We start from the raw sequence: 20,855 nt of genomic DNA, 5'->3' as shown, positions 1-20,855 counted from the left end.
AGTACAACGGCTAGGGCAGCGCTAAAGCCGGCCCATCAGAGCCGGTGACGTCACCGAACACACTGCCGTGCGGAAGTTTCCGCCCGGCAGTGTGTTTATTGAAAACAAAGAGCCTCAGGGGGCTGCCTGGGTGAAAATAAGGGTATGTTAGGGTTCATCTCTGAACCCGAACAACCCCTTTAAGAGTCATGTTGGTAGTATTAGTGATAACGATTTCTGTATGTACAGTCATGCAGAGGTAGCTGTCAATCACTGTAACGACCACCAGCATGACCCCTCATTCTGGGCATTGCAGAGATTTACCATAAGTGAATAAGTTACAAACCTTGCCAAATCTTTTACCATAAAACTATGTATCGATCTGCTCAGCTTCTCCTATAACGTGCTGCCTGCAGGTTCCCTTTGAAAATCTTCATTTTACGCCAGTCTGATATCCTGTGCACTGCACTTTTTGGAAAGTGGTGAGTGTGATGTAGACACCGCATGTGCCTAGATTCGGGCTCAGTGGCGCTTAAAAAGTAGCAAACACAGGGTTGCTAATGTTTTACAACAGAAAATTGGCATGGGTGAAATAATTAAATCCCTCCTTTCATTCCTAGGTTTTACAGTTGTGAATATTCACAATGCTTTTGAAATATTTGTAAGGCGCCGTGATATTAAAGGGATTTCCGAGCTTTATAATGTTAATGACCTATGCTCAGGATAGGTCATCAATGTCAAATTGGCCAAGGTCTGACACTTGAGACCCCTCCAGTCAGCTGGTTAAAGAGTGAAACGGTTTTTCACCCAAAAAAACATTTTTTTTCTGGGAAGTAGATTGTGTGGTCTAAACTGCACACTGTATGAGAACGAGCGATCGTGATCCCTTGGCCTTGTACTGTAGAGGTGATCACCACATGCAAATGCAGCGATTCGCCTCCATGAGTGGACTGAAATAAACCAAAATGTGGGCCCATGTTGTAGGCCAGTCCAAATTGATAGAAGGGGGGCGGCAGCAATTCCATAGTGTAGAACAAAATACCGCCCCAACAGAACCAGATACCACAGTGCAGCACATAATACTGCCCTAGCAGCACCAAATTCCACACTGCAGCACAAACTATTGCCCCACTGGAACAAGATGCCACCGTGCATCACAAAATACTGCCACTTGCTCACAGTATGAAACTATCATCGTCTGGAACGCGGCAGCACAGCCTTATTCAGGAGGACACCTGCGGCCGTTGGCTAGATGCAGGAGTGCCTGATGTTACCACATTTATTAATGCTGAGGGCATCAGCTCTTCATGTACCCTGAGCAATTGGCCCAGCAGGAAATCTCCCTGTAGAGTCTATGGCCAGTTTACCCATATTCACCTCCGATGAGTGAGCTGCAGACTGTTGGAGGGGGGACTCTTCAGGACAATCTGGTGCTTATCTGGGCGTGCCTTTTCTGTGCCCTACACTGACTCAGGACTACATTATCAGCTAGTGCTCTTGCTCCAACACACTTATCTAGATGTGCAAATATAAAGATAACTCTGCACTTTCCTGATGCTTGAGCAGCCTCAGGAGAACACACTGCAGCGGCAAGGGTCGGGATTACACGATCCCAGCACCACTTGCCGCTGCCATCAGTCAATGCAAGAGTAACTGCCCCCTGCCCCCTTCTGAACAGCATGAGAGAAGAAACAAGGAGGTGAGACAACCTTTAAAATCCGCAACATGTCAATTCTTTGTGCGATTCCACACCTTCTGTAGAGTGGTTTTCCCCATAGACTTCAATAAGTCTGTTAACATAAAGTCCTCACCAAAATTGTTTTTCTACACCGTGTACAGCCATCATTGGGGGACGTTCACACTACTGCTTCAGCAGAGTTTTGGCATGGAGAGCCACGCCGACATTTCGTCAAAAAGCGCTGCCAGCCACGTCTTTTATGCACCCTATACATCTCAATGGGAGGCAGTGCTGAGTATCGCAGAGTGGTGGCTTAATGCCGTGGCTGCGCAGAGGAGGGATGTATAGCTTCTCTCCGCAACTATAATCAAATCGGCACCAAAAACTCGATTAAATAGTGTTGATTTATGACAGAAAATCCAGCAGAAAAAAAGCCACATGAAAAACCGCATGTTTTACATGCAGTTTTTGCGGTGGACGATCCAGCAGATTTCACTCTTTCCATTGGAAAGGGTAAAATCCCCTGTATAAAGCGACATGCTGCAGTTTTCAAATTCGTAATACCTGAGCTGTTCTGCTGTGTGGTGGTTTTAAAAAAAAAAAAAAGATATACATTTTTAAACCGCATGTAGATGAGAATTAAAAAAATTCTCATCTACTTTGCTGGTACCGTACTAGGCTGCAGTTTTGCCGTATGTAAATCCGTGACGGCAAATCAGTCATGTGTGGCCTTAGATGCTAATCTTGATCATGTACCTGTGAAACAAATGATGGATCAGAGACACTAAGACAGGGCTTGACAAATTTCCTTGGAATCTAGGAGCCAGCTAAAAAAGTTAGGAGCCAGGCGGAGCCGCGTCATAATGCCCCCAGTAGGTCCCCCCCCCCCCACTTCTCCATAGAGCCCCCCAATAATGCTGTATGCCATGTTACATATACCGCCACTCCGTCCCCGGACCCTATTGACTATAATGGGGACGGGGTGGAGCTCCGGCACAGCACGGCAGTTCGCGGTGAGAGGCCACCGGACTAAAAAGTTGGACATGCAGTACTTTTAGTCCGGCGGCCTTTCACCATGCACTGCCGTGCTGTGCTGGAGCTCCACCCCCGTTATAGTCAATGGGGACAGAGCTGCGGTCCGGCGAAACAGCGGAAGGACGGATCCGACAGGGTGAACAGCCTGCCGGATCCATCCTGCCGCAAGTGTGAAAGTACCCTTAGTTCTATAGCTACTGAATGAGACAGAAGAAGATGCCTTTAACATATAGATCTCCTTGAGAAGCCAATTTGATCCTAAAGGGTTAATTCAAACTGTAATCTAAGCTCTGTGTCCTGTCACTTAATCTTACTGTTCTAGAGTCTGACTGACTGTTCTTTTAACTCAAAGAATCGAATGAGTCAGATCTTTAGATTCTTTTAACCTGTGACTCATTTGATTCTTTAGACTCCCTCCGGTACTTGTGTCAGTGACTCAGACTCAGAGCTGCTAGTCCTTGCATTGCCTCAGCTCTGATTGGTTGGTGGGTGGGGAGGGGAGGGGCTGGCAGGAGCAGCTTCCACTCTAGGATCAGATTACACTCCTCCCGAGCCCCTCCCCTCCCTGCTGCCAGCGTCTCTGCTATTGTGTGCTGTGACGGAGCTGTTTCACACGGTGCTGCCTCCGGACAGAACGGCAGCTCCGCACCCATCGCCCGGGCACCTTTGAAAACGGGCTGACAAATACCCAAGCGCCAGGACTAAATTCCTAGTCGCCATGGCGACCTGGCGCCTGGGATTTGTCGAGCCCTGCACGAAGATGCATAATAATGGAGACTATACTGACTACTATTGCCATAATATCTCTTTAAATTCTCAATCTTATACCAGCTATTGGCTTAGGGTACTTTCACACTAGCGTTTTTCTTTTCAGGCACGGAGTTCCGACATAGGGGTTTATTACTGGCATGTGCAGACCGGTAAAAATGTGAAAAAATATATATAACAGATCCGTTTCTCCGGATGACAAGAGGACATAGTTTTAAATTAGAGGGGCAAAGGTTTAAAAGTAATATCAGGAAGTATTACTTTACTGAGAGAGTAGTGGATGCATGGAATAGCCTTCCTGCAGAAGTGGTAGCTGCAAATACAGTGAAGGAGTTTAAGCATGCATGGGATAGGCATAAGGCATCCTTCATATAAGATTGGCCTCTGGCTCGTGGCTCTTTCATAGTATTCAGTATATTGGGCAGACTAGATGGGCCAAATGGTTCCTATCTGCCGACACATTCTATGTTTCTTTGACATCTGGAGAGACGGATCCGTTCTTGCAATGCATTTGTAAGGCTACTTTCCGCACCTGAGGGGTTAATTGTGCGTATCATAGCCCCCTGTAAGAGATCAGGTGCTGCCAGGCAGCAGGGGCCAGACCCCCCTCCCTCCCCAGTATTCTATTCATTGGTGGCCAGTGCGGCCCCCCCTCCCTCCCTCCCCAGTATTATATTCATTGGTGGCCAGGGCAGCCTCTCTCCCCCGCATCATTGGTGGCAGCGGAGTGTTCCGATCAGCGTCCCAGTTTAATCGCTGGGGCTCCGATCGGTTACCATGGCAGCCAAGACTCTACTGCCGTCCTGGCTGCCATGGTTACTGAGCAATAACTAGAAGCATTATACTTACCTGCGATGTCTGACCGGCTGGACGCTCCTCCTACTGGTAAGTGAAAGGTCTGTGCTATAAGCAATGCGCCGCACAGACCTTTCACTTACCAGTAAGAGGAGCGACCGGCCGGCCAGACAGCGCAGGTAAGTATAATGCATCTAAAATTGCTAAGTAACCATGGCAGCCAGGACTGCAGTAGCGTCATGGCTGCCATGGTAACCGATCGGAGCCTCAGCGATTAAACTGGGACTCCGATCGGAACTCTCCGCTGCCACCAATGATGGGGGGAGGGGAGGCCGCCCTGGCCACCAATGAATATAATACTAGGGAGGGAGGGGGGCCGCACTGGCCACCAATGAATAGAATACTGGGGAGGGAGGGGGGTCTGGCCCCTGCTGCCTGTCAGCACCTGATCTCTTACAGGGGGCTATGATACGCACAATTAACCCCTCAGGTGCAGCACCTGAGGGGTTAATTGTGCGGATCACAGCCCCCTGTGAGATCAGGTGCTGACAGGCAGCAGGGGGCAGTTATTACACAGTTCTCAGTATATTCTAACTTGAAGTGTCCCCATCACTATGGGAACGCCTCTGTTAGAATATACTGTCAGATCTGAGTTTCATGATCTAACTCAAATCCGATGGTATATTCTAACATAGAGGCGTTCCCATGGTGATGGGGACGCTTAGTTAAAATATACCATCGGATTGGAGAAAACTCTGATCCGATGGTATATTAATGGGGACTCCTGACTTTACATTGAAAGTCAATGGGGGATGGATCCGTTTGCAATTGCACCATATTGTGTCAACGTCAAACGGATCCATCCCCATTGACTTGCATTGTAAGTCAGGACGGATCAGTTTGGCTCCGCACGGCCAGGCGGACACCAAAACTACTTTTTTTTTTCATGTCTGTGGATCCTCCAAAAATCAAGGAAGACCCACTGACGAAAAAAACGGTTGCGGACCGCAAAAAAAGTCTGTGTGCATGAGGCCTAAGACTGATCCGGATCAGTCTACAAATGCTGTCTGTTTTCATGCAGATTGCCAGTGCCGGCAACGGAACTGCTTGCCGGATCACTCTGCTGCAAGTGTGAACGTACCCTTAGAAAGGCTTGATACGGTGCTAATACACCTAATGGGACAGAGCAGGAGACTTTTTTTTATTTTTATTTTTTATTTTCAAGAACCATAAAAATCCTTCCTTCTCCAATGAGGCAAAGTCCGTTATTCACATGTTGAATAACTTCGGAAATTGATTATTACAGTGAAATGCCTTGGAACTGAACTTCAGAACTTAAAACCAAACTCTGCTTCGATTGTATAATTGACTTAGGTTTAAGTTACATATATTGTGGTTCAATAAAAAAAAAAATCTACAGCACAGTGTTTTTTGCAGCACAAAATGGTGCCTGCGCTATATATTACATATAGTACAGGTGCCATTTTGACCACAGTCTAATTTTTTAATTCAGAATGTTATGTATTTAGTTCTTTATTTAGCATTAATGTCAGCCAAGCTAAACACAGGGGGGGGTACAGAGAGGGGTTCACCTAGCTTTCACTCTCCCTGCCTTTGTCCCTTTTTCAGTCTCAGATCTTGACCCCTATCAGACCCAGCCTCCATTAGCCTCACATCAGCCCCTGTCGCCCCCCTCCCCCAGCATCCAATCAGACCTCAGTTCAGACGTCAGCAGCAGATTTAATATAACTATTGACATGAAAAATGTAAAAATCTAAAAAAAAAAAACTTGATTTAAAAATCTTTGACACCCTCTTAAAGAGAACATGTCACCTCTCCTGACAGGTGTCATTCCCCATGCAATAACGTATGTTCATATGACTGTTTTTCGTTCCTGTGTTGTCCCTACTAGAAGTTTTATTAATGATTTGGCATCTGGGTCTTACCAGTGCGGGGGTGGTTGGATAGTGGCAGACTGTGAAGGTACATACTCTGGTTATTCCCATAACCATATTCTGGGGGTAAGTGACAGGCCAGGGATTGGCGTAATTGTAGTAATGGCTGAGCAGGCTGCTTTACACTATTTCTGTAACTCCCATAACATGTGCTACACTATTTGCGTAGCTCCCATTCACTCCTATGGGAGTCGGGGAAACTGCACAGCCGGCTCGGCTGTATCTGTAATCGCTCAGGTTACTCAGATCTCGACCATGAAATGCTGAGATGTGAATAACATGGACATAATTATAGAGAAACTTAGAAAATTCAGTTTTGTTAAACACTTGAGGGCTTGGACGTTTGTCCCATTCATTTGTGAGACTTGGTAGCAGGTAATTCTGTGCGTATCTGTTGCATATTTGCAGTAGGCAAATGTTGATGTGTTTTTCTTTATCCCATATTTAGCCATCCTACACTTTGGAGACCCGAGTATGGCAGCTATATGATTGAGGGGACTCCTGGCCAGCCCTACGGTGGAACAATGTCCGAATTTAACACAGTGGAAGATAATATGAGGAAACGACGCCAGGAAGCCTCTTCTTTGCTTTCAGACTACGTCTCAATTTGCACAATAACTTCCTTTCCGAGGTGAAATGTGGTGGTGTTTTATTCCATTGACAATAGTGATGTGTAATTAAAGAGCATCTGTCAGCAGGATCAACCCCATTGAACCAGTCAAAGCCTGGTAAGGTTGATGCTGATAAGTAAAACAATACCTAATTGCATAGAGAGGGTAGAAATGTGCTGGATGGCAGTCCCTCAGCAGCGTTCCACTAATTATTGAATTTCCCAGCAGATAGTGGGCATATTAAACCTTACCTCTTATTTCATATCCCATAAAACAGGGAAGCCCAACCTGCGGCCCTCCACCTGTTGCAAAACTACAACTCCTAGTATGCCTGGACAGCCTACAGCTATTAGGGCATGCTGGGAGTTGTAGTTTTGCAACAGCCACAGGTTGAGCATCCCTGCCATAAAACCACTATAATATATTGTCCCACCTACATGAATGCCTGTTTTCTGTTATGTTAACCAGGAAATGAGCAATGTATTCTATAGTGGTTAGTGTCTCACTGAGTGTATAGAAGTATCAGAACTGTAAAATATGATCCTTATTACAGTGTATGTTGAATGGGTCCCATCCGCCTAATCTCTCTCGGCTTGTCAATTGTAGAGCACCAAAGGATACTCTTATTGGGGGCTGTATATCCGGGGTTAACAGACAACCACCACGTTTAGTGGTGATCGCCTCCCACCAGTATATTCCCAATGCATGTTTTAGGTACTGCTGATAACAGCTGACTTCCCTGAGTAACTTAATACGTAAATTAGGTTTTTGGCTCCTTAAGAGGTGGTTTCTTCAGGGTACCGGAATATTTCTGCTTTGCATTGATAGCCACTTTTTTTTCTCTCCTTGAACGACAGGGCCAAGTATCCCATCTGGCCCTGTAACTCTCGCCTCAGTTGTAGACTAATTCACATACACCAATGTTGTCCTCCCACCCAAACGAAGCCATGTATCTTCTTGTTCCAGGTGGAGGATGACTCCGTTGGCATATGCACAATAGTCATCTGCAATGCTGGGGAAGCAAAAACCAATATGATGCTCATGCGCTGATAGTGTAGTCTATGGCTCGGGCACGAGACTACAGGACCAGACAAGGGTCCTGGCCCTGCCATTCATCAGGGGAAGTGAGTGGCTTTCTGTACAAAAGGTCTTGGTCCTGCCTCTTGGTTTGTGAAGACCTAATTTACATGCGTTGAAAAGTGAAATTACTCAGGAACAATGTATTTGATTTGCTTAATTTCAGGTATGGTTTTCCTCAGCAGGATCATCCCCACCAGGCATTATGTACGCTTGCACACAAAGTAAAACAAGGGGCCTAGGCTCTTGTTAACAATAAGGGCTGTTTCACACGAGCGAGTCCATTGTGGGAATCTCGCTGTGTAGGAACGTGATCCTCTGTTCTGAATTTTCAGGAGCGCAGGGCATTATACGGATTGATAATGCTGTGTGCCTCTGCTTCACCATACTGATACAGAATCATAGTGACAGCTGTATGTCACTATGAAGTAAGGTCAAGCAGAGATTATAAATCATGATATAGCCGTATAGAGCATGATTCCCGCAACAGACTCCCTTGTGTGAAACCTCCCTAAAAGGAACTGCACAAGTGTTAAACTACAATACTTATAAAAATAAATAACAGAAGCTCGCCTCAATATCGAAAAATACAAAGCACTGTTGTCTGAAGCTGACGCTGGGGTCCTAGGTTCGAATCTGACCAAGGACAACCTCTGCATGGAGTTTATATGTTCTCTCTGGTTTCCTTCCACACTCAGACATACAGATGGGGAACTTAGATTGTGAGCCTCACTGGTGATGGCTTAATGCTAATGTCTGTAAAGCATGTATAAGTACATAAAATAAATAACTAAAGTGCATAGTGTAAATGTTGTAGAATTTGTAAGACAAATCCTAAAATCACAAAACATAAACAGTGGTATGTAGTAGATGTATAAATTCTCTGCTGTGAAAGGGTGGAACCTGTCGACAGATGGTCAAGGGGTAACTGAGTCTTACAGCTTCTCACAAAGGAAGTTCTGCTTTTGCTGGTGACTGAGTATCCATTCCAGCCTCCTCCAGTGTGCTGCTATATTGACTTCTAGCTGCTCCTCTATCCAGCAGTTCTCAAGCCTGGGGCATGTCCACACACAGGCAGTCTGCCAGTACTATACTGCTCTAGACTTCCTTTCCCATACTCCTAGGCCAGTAAGCCCTATCCTAATCCTTGCACCTATCCTCAGCACACATGGTGTGTAAGACAGTTTATCCTTATAGCATACTGATCTAGGACTCAGAATAGATATGATGATGACATAAAGAGGGGGAAAATAATTGCAGGTCAGAGAAGACAGCTTATGGGAGAGGGATAGTTTGAGACGAAAAATCCAGATGACAAGGAATCATTGCTTACAATGCAGACGGGGCAAGGACTACAGGTGAAACTCGAAAAATTTGAATATTGTGCAAAATGTCATTTATTTCAGTAATTCAACTTAAAAGGATTTGCATTAATGCAAGTTAAAATTTAGAATATTGTGAAAAGGTTCAATATTCTAGGCTTAAAGTGTCACACTCTAGTCAGCTAATTAATCCATACCCCCTGAGCATAGGGGACCTGAGATTGTGACTTTGAGGTTTCATAAGCTATAAGCCATAATCATCCAAGTTATAACAAAGGCTTGAAATAGACTCATTAAATGCAAAGCGAGATATCTCGTAAGTTTCACCTTTTTAAGTTGCATTACTGAAATAAATGAACTTTGCACGATATTAAATTTTTTGGAGTTTTACTTGTCTGTAATGCCTCATGCACACGACCGTGGTGTGTTTTGCGGTCTGCAAATCGTGGATCCGCAAAACACAGATGGTGCAATTTGCGGAACTGCACGGACAGCCTTTAATATAAATAGGGGGTCAGTCAGCACATCCCAATGCGCATGGGCATGTTGCTATGGCTGAGAACAACTCTGTAAAACAAAACATGCAATGCAACAGCTCTCTGCAAACCAAATTAAGTACAAAAATGCATAATAATTGCTAATGCTATACTTATAAATTAGAGATGCTCTGCAAATCATTTTGTACAAAATTATTTGAGCCCGTCTGCCGCACATTAAGGCAGACAGGCACAAGTAATTTTGTACAAAATTATTTTTCAAGCATCTCTAATTTATAAGTATAGCACTAGCAATTATGCATTTTTGTGCTTTATTTGGTTTGCAGAGAGCTGTTGCATTGCATGTTTTGTTTTACACTTTTTAATATAAATACCTATTCTTATCTGCAAAGCGCGGACAAGAATAGGACATGTTGTGGTGTGTTTTTTTATTTTTGTTTTTTTGTTGATGCGGACAGACACTGAGTGCTGTCCGCATCTTTTGCGGCCCCATTAACGTGAATGGGTCGGCATCCAAGCCGCCGATGCGGACCAAAACAACGGCTGTGTGCATGAGGCCTAAACTGAATGCAGTCAGTCCAGTGAGGGATGCTGACTAATGAGCTAAAACCAACACATACAGAGGCACTCAAGCACTTCATAAATGAAATCTATTATGACTGGGGTGAAAAAATGCACTTACAATGTATTGGAACAAAGAATTGGTTGTCATAGTAAACAGCAGTCTGAGCATTCTGTAGTGTTCAAACTGGATGGAGAAGGGGCCTCTGCACTGAGCTCCAAAACCAACCACTAAAGATACACACCGACTTCCTTCAGTCGGTCTATGCTGCTAAGGATGAGATTCACCTAGTTACAGTTGAGTGGACAGCAAAACTGTTAGACATTTCAGATGTGGTTTTTAAGGTGGATAAAATGACAATTTTTTTTTCATCAAAATGATTTACAGATTTGTACAGGTTCACCTCCACCTTTTAAGAAGTTGTTTGATACCTTAGTGGCCATTTTAAAATCTCTTTTCCTAAACGTCTGCATTCCTTATAATACACCATTTTAGCATTTTTATATAAAGGCTAATCACTGTTGAAAAACTGCAGTAATGTATATGAGCTTTCATTTTCTAAAATGACAGCTGTCTGTGACCTGGTACTAATCCTTCTATTCCTTCTATGGTTTTAGATTGGGATGTCCTGGATTTACCTTTCCAGAATTTCAACCAACTCCAGTGGAACAAGGAGCCTCCAAGTCTCTCTTCTTTCCAGATGAAGCGATTAACAAGCATCCTCGGTTTAGGTACATGTTAGGTTCAATCTGTAAAACTTTGAATATTGCTCAGTAATACACCTCGAGTGAATTTCCCAACTCCGGATATGTTTAGAGCTACGTCTGTTACTATATACAACTAGGAAATCTTTTTTTTTTTTTTTTTTTTTTTTGTTTCATAGCAGAAGAAAATGAACCTTATTGCAAATATTTTATGAAGGTGGGAAGAAATGTTTTTTGGAGTTTCTGTTTTGCAGTTTGGTTTAGTTTATTGTCACGGCTCTTGGATTCAGGATCATGCTTCATGCACACGGCCGTGTCTGTATTTTGGTCCGCAAATTATGGATTTGCAAAATACATGCACTTTCCGTGGGCACTCTGCATTTTTCCAAATCCCATCACTAGAAAGGACTATTCTCGTCCACAGTACAGACCAGAATAGGACATGTTCTATGATTTGCAGAATGGCCACACGGATCGCTAAGAAATACAGATGTGTGCCTGGCCCCCCAGAAATGAATGGGTCGGCGTGCTATCCGCAAAAAATATGGACAGCACGTGGTTGCAAAGGACAGTCGTGTGAATGAGGCTTAACTCTTGGCTTTTCTTTTACACAGTACTTTAACCAGAAATATTCGACACAGGCGTGGTGATAAAGTAGCCATTAATGTTCCAAGTAAGTATACTTTAAGGTATCCGTTATTACTAACTTGTTACAGTGCTCCCCTCTCTCTTTATTTCTTAGCAGATAATAGGAAGTAATTTGGAGTAGTAAATAATAAAATTCTAGTGTATCTGATGCTCAAACTGCATTGATCGAATCTTCTCGCTACATTTTTCTTCAATGCGCCATCAGCTTTTAAAAAGACAGTACAGACAGACCCATACAAGATGGGACTATGGATACATTTTTCTTTTCTTCCTGCAGGTCCTATTTGGTTTGTTTTGCTATGAAAATGGCCTTTGAGTGGTAGTTGGGAAAATGGAATATACATGGAAGCTCTGTTTTGATGTGATACCCATAATTTTCCTGTAAATTTTATTGATCTGTAATCATGCATAACTTCCTGGGTCTCACTTCACCCCTTCCGCACCTTTGTCCTTTGTAGGTGTTTACTAAGAAACGTAATAAAAACGTGGTTTACAAAAATAAAAAATTGTTGTTACAGTGCCCTTTTTTTGTTTCGCAGTTTTTAGAGACCGAAATACTCCCTCACCATTTATTGAAAGATTTGCAAATGATCCTGGTGACCAAGGAAAAGCGGCATTACCTGATCATATATACATGGATGCCATGGGTTTTGGGATGGGCAACTGCTGTCTTCAGGTATGTGTGAGAGGAAAAAAAATAAAAATTATATATACCTCTAAAATAAGCCATAGTGCTATTTTGTAGGGTTTTTGGAGTAGGCTTAAAATATAAGCCCTACTCCAAAAATAAGCCTGAGCGGGTGTGCAGCGCAGGCTTCAGTGAAGCCGCCAGCCCCTGCATACATTACAGCACCTGGCGGCTTCACTAAATGCTAAATGATGCAGTCAGCCACGCTTCCCTTCACTTTCACGTTGGGCGGGCTGGCGGCTTCTCTGTTTGCCCTGTACTGCTGCCTCCTTCTCCTCTCTGCTGCCTGGAGGAGCTCTCTAAATCTCTCCAGTGCCGTATCTGCTCTCCCTGGTACCGTAGACTGCTGCCTAGGGTCCCTTGGGTAAGGACAGCTCGGGGGCAATATACGGTACCCCCCCTCATCCATAGTAATGCACCCATGTACTGCAGTATATGGGTGCATTCCTATGGATAAGGTGGGTTATAATCATATTTAATATAAACGCTGTCCAGGGACTGTTCTGTAATTGGCATGTGTCTATATAAAATATGTTCATGCAGCCAAAATAAGTCGTCGTCCCCCCCCCCAATAATAAGCCCTAACCTTTTTTTTTTTTCGGATAAAAAAAATACACTGCTCAAAAAAAATAAAAGGAACACTTAAACACAATGTAACTCCAAGTCAATCACACTTCTGTGAAATCAAACTGTCCACTTAGGAAGCAACACTGAGTGACAATCAATTTCACATGCTGTTGTGCAAATGGGATAGACAACAGGTGGAAATTATAGGCAATTAGCAAGACACCCCCAATAAAGGAGTGGTTCTGCAGGTGGTGACCACAGACCACTTCTCAGTTCCTATGCTTCCTGGCTGATGTTTTGGTCACTTTTGAATGCTGGCGGTGCTTTCACTCTAGTGGTAGCATGAGACGGAGTCTACAACCCACACAAGTGGCTCAGGTTTGCTGTGTCTGTCAGCGTAGTGTCCAGAGCATGGAGGCGCTACCAGGAGACAGGCCAGTACATCAGGAGACGTGGAGGAGACCGTAGGAGGGCAACAACCCAGCAGCAGGACCACTACCTTCGCCTTTGTGCAAGGAGGAGCACTGCCAGAACCCTGCAAAATGACCTCCAGCAGGCCACAAATGTGCATGTGTCTGCTCAAACGGTCAGAAACAGACTCCATGAGGGTGATATGAGGGCCCGACGTCCACAGGTGGGGGTTGTGCTTACAGCCCAACACCGTGCAGGTCGTTTAGCATTTGCCAGAGAACACCAAGATTGGCAAATTCGCCACTGGCGCCCTGTGCTCTTCACAGATGAAAGCAGGTTCACACTGAGCACATGTGACAGACGAGTCAGAGTCTTGAGACGCTGTGGAGAACGTTCTGCTGCCTGCAACATCCTCCAGCATGACCGGTTTGGCATTGGGTCAGTAATGGTGTGGGGTGGCATTTCTTTGGAGGGCCGCACAGCCCTCCATGTGCTCGCCAGAGGTAGCCTGACTGCCATTAGGTACCGAGACCCCTTGTGAGACCATATGCTGGTGCGGTTGGCCCTGGGTTCCTCCTAATGCAAGACAATGCTAGACCTCATGTGGCTAAAGTGTGTCAGCAGTTCCTGCAAGACGAAGGCATTGATGCTATGGCCTGTTCCCCAGACCTGAATCCAATTGAGCACATCTGGGACATCATGTCTCGCTCTACCCACCAACGTCACGTTGCACCACATACTGTCCAGGAGTTGGCAGATGCTTTAGTCCAGGTCTGGGAGGAGATCCCTCAGGAGACCGTCCGCCACCTCATCAGGAGCATGCACAGGCGTTGTAGGGAGGTCATACAGGCACGTGGAGGCCATACACACACTACTGAGCCTCATTTTGACTTGTTTTAAGGACATTACATCAAAGTTGGATCAGCCTGTAGTGTGTTTTTCCACTTTAATTTTGAGTGTGACTCCAAATCCAGACCTCCATGGGTTGAAAAATTTGATTTCCATTTTTTTTATTTTTGTGTGATTTTGTTGTCAGCACATTCAACTATGTAAAGAACAAAGTATTTCAGAAGAATATTTAATTAATTCAGATCTAGGATGTGTTATTTTTGTGTTCCCTTTATTTTTTTGAGCAGTGTATAAGACCCTGTCTTATTTTTGGAGAAACAGAGAGGGAGATATTCTATTTAATTTAGTATATATTTTTTTTACATTAGGTAACTTTCCAAGCGTGCAGCATTTCAGAAGCCAGATGTCTTTATGACCAGCTAGCAACAATATGCCCAATTGTGGTAAGTGTGTAGTTTTCTTTTTTCAGTATTTCATATTTCTTTCATTCTTTAAAGGACATGAATTCAAAAAGTAAAAAGGAGATTATCACCTTCATGTTTTCTACATCTGCAGGATTGTCTGAGAACAGAGGTTAATCTGCTTTTTTTTTTTTTTTTTTGGCTCTGCCTGATATCCCCCGGATTTAATGATCCTTTTTATCTTGCTGCAGCCAGTTTTGCGACTAGACACAGGACAGGGTGGAGGAGGAGGGCTATGTCTGAACTTGTCTAGCACACAGAAGGGTTCTTCATAAATGTATCCGTTTTAATTGTAATGAGTTCAAATGAAAGGATGAGATTTCAGGATTTCACAAAATTTAAAGAGGACCTTTCATCTGGCAAAAAATTGTGAACGAAGTATTATGATTAATACAGCGGTGCCCAGGGATCTCACTGCACTTACTATTATCCCTGGGCACTGCTCCATTCTGCTGCTATGTCCTCCGGTATGTTGGGTCACTTGGTTATAGTAGGAGGAGACTTCCCTTGTTCTCCTGGGCGTCGCCTTCTCCTAGGCTGTAGTGCTGGCCAATCGCAGCGCAGAGCTCACAGCCTGGGAGAAGACAACGCCCAGGAGAACAAGGGAAGTCTCCTCCTACTATAACAAAGTCCCCTAAGTCTCTGCCTACTTTAACACAGTGACCGAACATACCGGAGGGCATAGCGGGAGAACGGAGCGGCGCCCAGGGATAATGGGTGCAGTGAGATCCCTGGGTGCTGCTGTACAGATCATGACACTTGGTTCACAATTTTTTGCCAGATGAAAGGTCCTCTTTAAGGCCCATCTTCATTAATTTCAGATCTCCCTGAATATGCAGTTTGCGAAATGCTCCTAGTTTCAGACTTTTCTCATGTGGGTTTAAGTGACAAGTTTGCCTTCTTGGAGCCTTGTGATTAAAAAAAAAAGTTTTTTGTTTTCTAGATGGCTTTAAGTGCTGCTGCTCCATTCTACAGAGGCTATGTATCTGATATTGACTGCCGGTGGGGTGTTATATCTGCCTCTGTAGATGATCGCACTAAAGAAGAACGGGGCCTGGAGGTAACTTTTAATATTACTGCATAATGTTTTTTGTTTGTTTGCATCCCTGCTCTTTTAGTATAAAATTGTTTCTTATGGCTGAAGTTGAAATAATGTATTTTTTATTCTGTTTCCTTTAGCCTTTAAAAAATGACAAATATCGAATCAGTAAATCTAGATATGATTCTATAGACAGTTATCTGTCTACATGTGGTGAAAAGTACAATGATATTGACTTAACTATAGATAAAGAAATCTATAGCCAGCTAACAAGAGAAGGTAAGATTACATCTGCATAAAAGTATCGAATGTTTAAAGGGGTTATCCAACACCTATAATCGCCCCCAATGCCCAGGCCCCTCATATACACTAGTGTTAAAAGTTTAATTGGATGGCACTCCTCTTTTTTTTCTTTAGTACGGTGCTCAGTGGTAGTTGGGATCAACGTAGACACCCTGCATCTGATACTAAGGCTGTAAGCAAGGTCCGGAGATGGGACCGAAACGTTGGCCAGTTTATATTACTTATTCCTGGAAGGATATATGATTAAAAAGCATAATTGATTCAACTCTGTAGAACGAGTGCTGTGGTTTATCTTTACTACCTCATAGACTACACGTACCCTGCTCCCTGGCACCTACGTCGCTCCAGATGCCCCCACGGTCGCTGCTGCATTTCCCTATCGCGTGGATCAAAACATTTGGTGATTAAGGGGGGGAGGGGAGAAACTACCAATAGCAGGCTGCATGGGGGGGTGGGAGGCTCCCGAGCAGGGTAAGTATAATCTATATGATGGGCCTGGGCATTGTGGGGTGGAGGTCATTATAGGGGTTGGATAACCACTTTGTAATTCAGTCGTTCATTTAAAGAGAACCTGTCTTTTAAATCTGCCTACCACCTTCATTCTGCACCTCTCCCTTAAAGAGGACCTTTCACCGATCCTGACATTGTGAACTAAGTATCATGACATATACAGCGGCGCCCAGGGATCTCGCTGCACTTACTATTATCCCTGGGCGCCGCTCCGTTCTCCTGTTATGTCCTCCGGTATGTTCGGGGACTTGGTTATGGTAGGCGGAGACTCAGGGGACTTGGTTATAGTAGGCGGAGTCTGCCCTTGTTCTGCTGGGCGTCTCCTTCTCCTAGGCTGTAGCGCTGGCCAATTGCAGTGCAGAGCTCACAGCCTGGGAGGTTTAAATATTCAAAAGTTTTATATAGTAATAAATTGACAAGGCCTGTAGTTCTGGCACCTTAAATGCAAAGGTGGTTGTGTATAGCCAGGAGCACCTAATGTTTTTCACTGTCATCCAGTCAGGAGAACAGCGAAAATAAAAGGGCCAGATTACTCAAAGGAGCTGCACAAGTTTAAATGTTTTACCATGAGACAAAGTACATGCAATCTCAAAACTTACCACTAGGTGGGTTTTTTAGTGAATTTGATTATAAAAGTGGTGAGATTTAAGTAGGCCTTCACCTCTTCCTGCTATGGATATATAGGGCGGTCGACAACTAGTACTTAGTCAAGATGTTAGAGGTTGTCTGATTTTCTCACATTGATGACCTATTCTCAGGATAGGTCATCAATATCAGATCAGTGAGGGACCAACTGCCAGCAGCCTGCTGATCAGTTTGAAGGGAAGGTGGCACTCGTGCAAGCACTATTTCCTTTGACTGTTTACCTGCTTGGCATCAACATTGCAGCGGTGGAGCAGTGTCATTACATATGCTCTGTTCCATTCAAGCAAATGTGGTTGGCAGGGATGTTGGGAGTCGGATCCCTGACAACATATTATTGACCTATCTTGAGGATCGGTCATAAATATAAGAAAATGGGACTGCCTCTTTAAACCACATGGTGAAAGCTGTAAAAAAAAAAGAAAAAGAAAAAAAGAAATAAAGCCCAAAAAGTCATCTAGCTGCTGGGTTTGTTTCAATTAACCCTCCTTAAAATAATTAATAAATGGGTTGTGTACCCCAAAATGGTGGTAATATAACTTGTGCTTCAAAAGCCTTATGAAGCAGTCTGTTATGGCTTTCTGAATGTGGCGATTGAGCAATGATTTGTAAATGTCAGTCCTGTAAGACTGTGGACTGAGAACTAAAAGCTTACAGCGATAAAGATGCAGGGATAAAGAAAAGGGGGGGCTGAATCCTCAGGTTATACCATTTTACATGTTATCACTTGGATGGGGAGTCTGACCACTGAGACCGTCTTGGAGTCCTGTTCCCCCATCTGAATGGAGCAGCAGGTCAAGCATGAGCTCTGCTACTCCTTTCATTCTCTAAGGCCCCTTTCACACGGGCGAGATTTCCGCGCGGGTGCAATGTGTGAGGTGAACGCATTGCACCCGCACTGAATCCGGACCCATTCATTTCTATAGGGCTATGCACATGAGCGGTGATTTTTCACGCATCACTTGTGCGTTGCGTGAAAATCGCAGCATGCTCCTTTGTGCGTATTTCACGTAACGCAGGCCCCATAGAAATGAATGGGGTTGCGTCAAAATCGCAAGTGCGGATGCGGTGCGATTTTTCACGCACGGTTGCTACGAGACGCCGGACCCGATCATTATTATTTTCCCTTATAACATGGTTATAACGGAAAATAATAGCATTCTGAATACAGAATGCATAGTAAAATAGCGCTGGAGGGGTTAAAAAATAATAATTTAACTCTCCTTAATCCACTTGTTCGCGCAGCCGGCATCTCTTTTGTCTTAATCTGAGGAAAAGGACCTTTGACGTCACTACGCTCATCACATGATCATCACCATGGTGATGGATCATGTGAATGACCATGTGATGAGCGTAGTGACATCATCAAAGGTCCTTTTCCTCACAGATGAAGACAGAAGAGATGCCGGCTGCGGGAACAAGTGCATTAAGGAGAGTTAAATTATTATTTTCCATTTCATCCACCATGACGGCCCACATTGAGATTGACCCTTGACCTCTGTAGGGGCAGGAACACATAGAGAGTTTAAGAACCCCCCACCCCTCCACCTCCTCAGTGCTTTCCTGCCCCTACAGGGGCCAACATGTGGAGAGTTCCTCCTTTATGGAGGATAAAGCAACCTTATTTTCTTTACAGGTTCTCCAGCTGGCCTCCCGCGGCAGGAGCTAAGGCTGGCCAGCTAGGAGCATCGAGGACCCTCGTCTTGGCTTATGCTGAGGCTTGCGGTCCTCCCCATACCTTCAGACTCCCTTCCCTCCTTGAGGAAGCAGTTGGAGGTGTCGGCTTCTCGGATCATCGCGCGCTGCGCTCGGCGTCCTTTCCTTCTGGAGGAGGGCCGAGTTCTAGCGTCCGGCAGGGGGAGCAGGTGCGGCGCATGGAGCGTCTCTATGGGCGGGCCGGGCGACGCACGTACCTCTTAGTAGGCTGGTGCGGCGCAGGCCTATGCCATCAAACAGGGCGCAGCTAGATGACGTCAGACGCCGGGAATTTTAAAAAGAGAAGACCGCGGTTCCTTTCGGCCCCTCGCCTGCTACACCGTGATGTCTGAGACACCTGCTCCCCGCCAGGAGGGTCCTGATCCTTCTGCCACCAGTACCGTGAGTCCCCTTCTGGGGGGTATATATTTCAGTTCCTTAATCTGAATTACTAATGCTGGTATATCTGGTTGCTTCCTTCTGCAGGGCAGCAAGGAGTTAAAAACAAAAACAAAACCCTTAAAATGCTGTGCTTGTTCCAAGCGTCTCCCTGAAAATTATAAAAAGAGGCTATGCAAACCTTGCACTACGGAAATTTGGAAGGAAGAGCAACCAGATATACTCTCGGAAATGAAGTCTTTTATTTCAGACGAGATTAAGTCCTCTTTAGCCACCTTGTCTACCCCCTCCAGCAACCCCATCCCTTCTAAGAAACGCAAACTGTCTGTTATTTCCTCTTCTGAGGGCGAAGAGGTTGAAGTGGCCTCTGCCTCATCCAGACTATTTCCTAATGAGGAACCCTTGTCGGACGGGGAAATTCTAGAAGAAGATAAAAAATACTTTTTTTCTGCCGAGGAGATGGAGGAATTGCTACGTGCGGTCAGGTCCACTATGGGCATTGAAGATACTCCTAGGCCCCGTACGGTGCAGGATGAGATGTTTGGGGGTCTCAGATCTAAGTCCTCTATTGTTTTCCCCATTAATGAAAATATAAAAGAAATGATATTGGAGGAGTGGTCAGATCCAGAAAAGAGGCTTGGCGTTCCCAAAGAATTCAGGAATAGGCTCTGCTTTGACCCGGCTGAAAGCAAGATATACAACCAGACGCCTAAGGTCGATCTACAGGTGGCCAAAGTAGTAAAAAAGACCGCCCTACCCTTTGAGGATTCCTCTCAGCTAGGCGATCCTATGGATAGAAAGGCAGATGGCCTCCTAAAAAAATCCTGGGAGTCAGCTATGTTTGGGGTAAAAACTAATATTGCTGCTCCGTCGCCAGAGCAATGTATATATGGCTAGGAGAGTTGGACGAACATCTAAAAAATAAGACTCCAAGAGAAGAGATCAGGGACTCTCTCCCCCTTCTCCGCTCCGCCACAGCTTTTTTGGCCGATGCGTCTGCAGAGTCCATCCGGTTTTCCGCCAAGGATGCCGCTCTCTCTAATGCAGCCCGACGGGCTTTATGGATGAAGGCCTGGTCAGGAGACAAGGCATCCAAGGCCAAGCTTTGTTCTATCCCCTTTTCAGGGGAATTTGTCTTCGGCCCCACTCTGGATAAAATCCTAGAGGGAGCAGCAGACAAGAAGGGTTTTCCAGAGGACAAAGAACCAAAAAAGAAGCCCTTTCGTCAGTACCAACCCCAGCAGAGATCCTACAGGGGGAAAGGGAAGTCTGGCCGATGGAGCTATCCCAAAGGAGGGAGAGGAAGAGGCTTCATCCTCAATCCCCAGAATAGGCAAAATAAACAGCAATGACGCCAGGGTCGGGGGGCGACTGATGGGTTTTCTATCCTCCTGGAGTCAGGTAACTTCAAATCCCTGGGTGCTAAATGTAATCTCTCACGGTTACAGGATAGAGCTCACATCAGTCCCCCCGAGAAGATTCTGCATCACACCTCAGAACAGATCAGATCTTCCAAAAATCTGGCAGGGCGTCCAGGACCTCTTAGAGCTAGGGGTAATTCAAAAGGTTCCTATCTCAGAGGAAAGGAGAGGATTTTATTCCAGTCTTTTTTTTAGTAAAAAAACCAGACCAATCCTTTCGCACGATAATAAACCTAAAA

General features: G+C 44.9%; 1 protein-coding gene across 1 annotated transcript in view; it reads left to right on the top strand.

Moving 5' to 3' along the window:
• Window positions 1-20,855, top strand: part of GCLC (glutamate-cysteine ligase catalytic subunit) — a 63,885-nt gene that overhangs the window by 28,846 nt on the left and 14,184 nt on the right. The window contains exons 3-9 of the mRNA XM_040428567.1: window positions 6,659-6,841; window positions 10,897-11,010; window positions 11,598-11,656; window positions 12,171-12,307; window positions 14,515-14,589; window positions 15,551-15,667; window positions 15,787-15,925. Of these exons, the coding sequence (XP_040284501.1) occupies window positions 6,659-6,841; window positions 10,897-11,010; window positions 11,598-11,656; window positions 12,171-12,307; window positions 14,515-14,589; window positions 15,551-15,667; window positions 15,787-15,925 (824 nt within the window). The remainder of the gene's footprint in view (window positions 1-6,658; window positions 6,842-10,896; window positions 11,011-11,597; window positions 11,657-12,170; window positions 12,308-14,514; window positions 14,590-15,550; window positions 15,668-15,786; window positions 15,926-20,855) is intronic.

Source organism: Bufo bufo, chromosome 4 (genome assembly GCF_905171765.1).
Source record: "Bufo bufo chromosome 4, aBufBuf1.1, whole genome shotgun sequence".
NCBI classification, from domain to species: Eukaryota; Metazoa; Chordata; class Amphibia; order Anura; family Bufonidae; genus Bufo; species Bufo bufo.
This window is presented reverse-complemented; position numbering and strand designations above follow the sequence as displayed.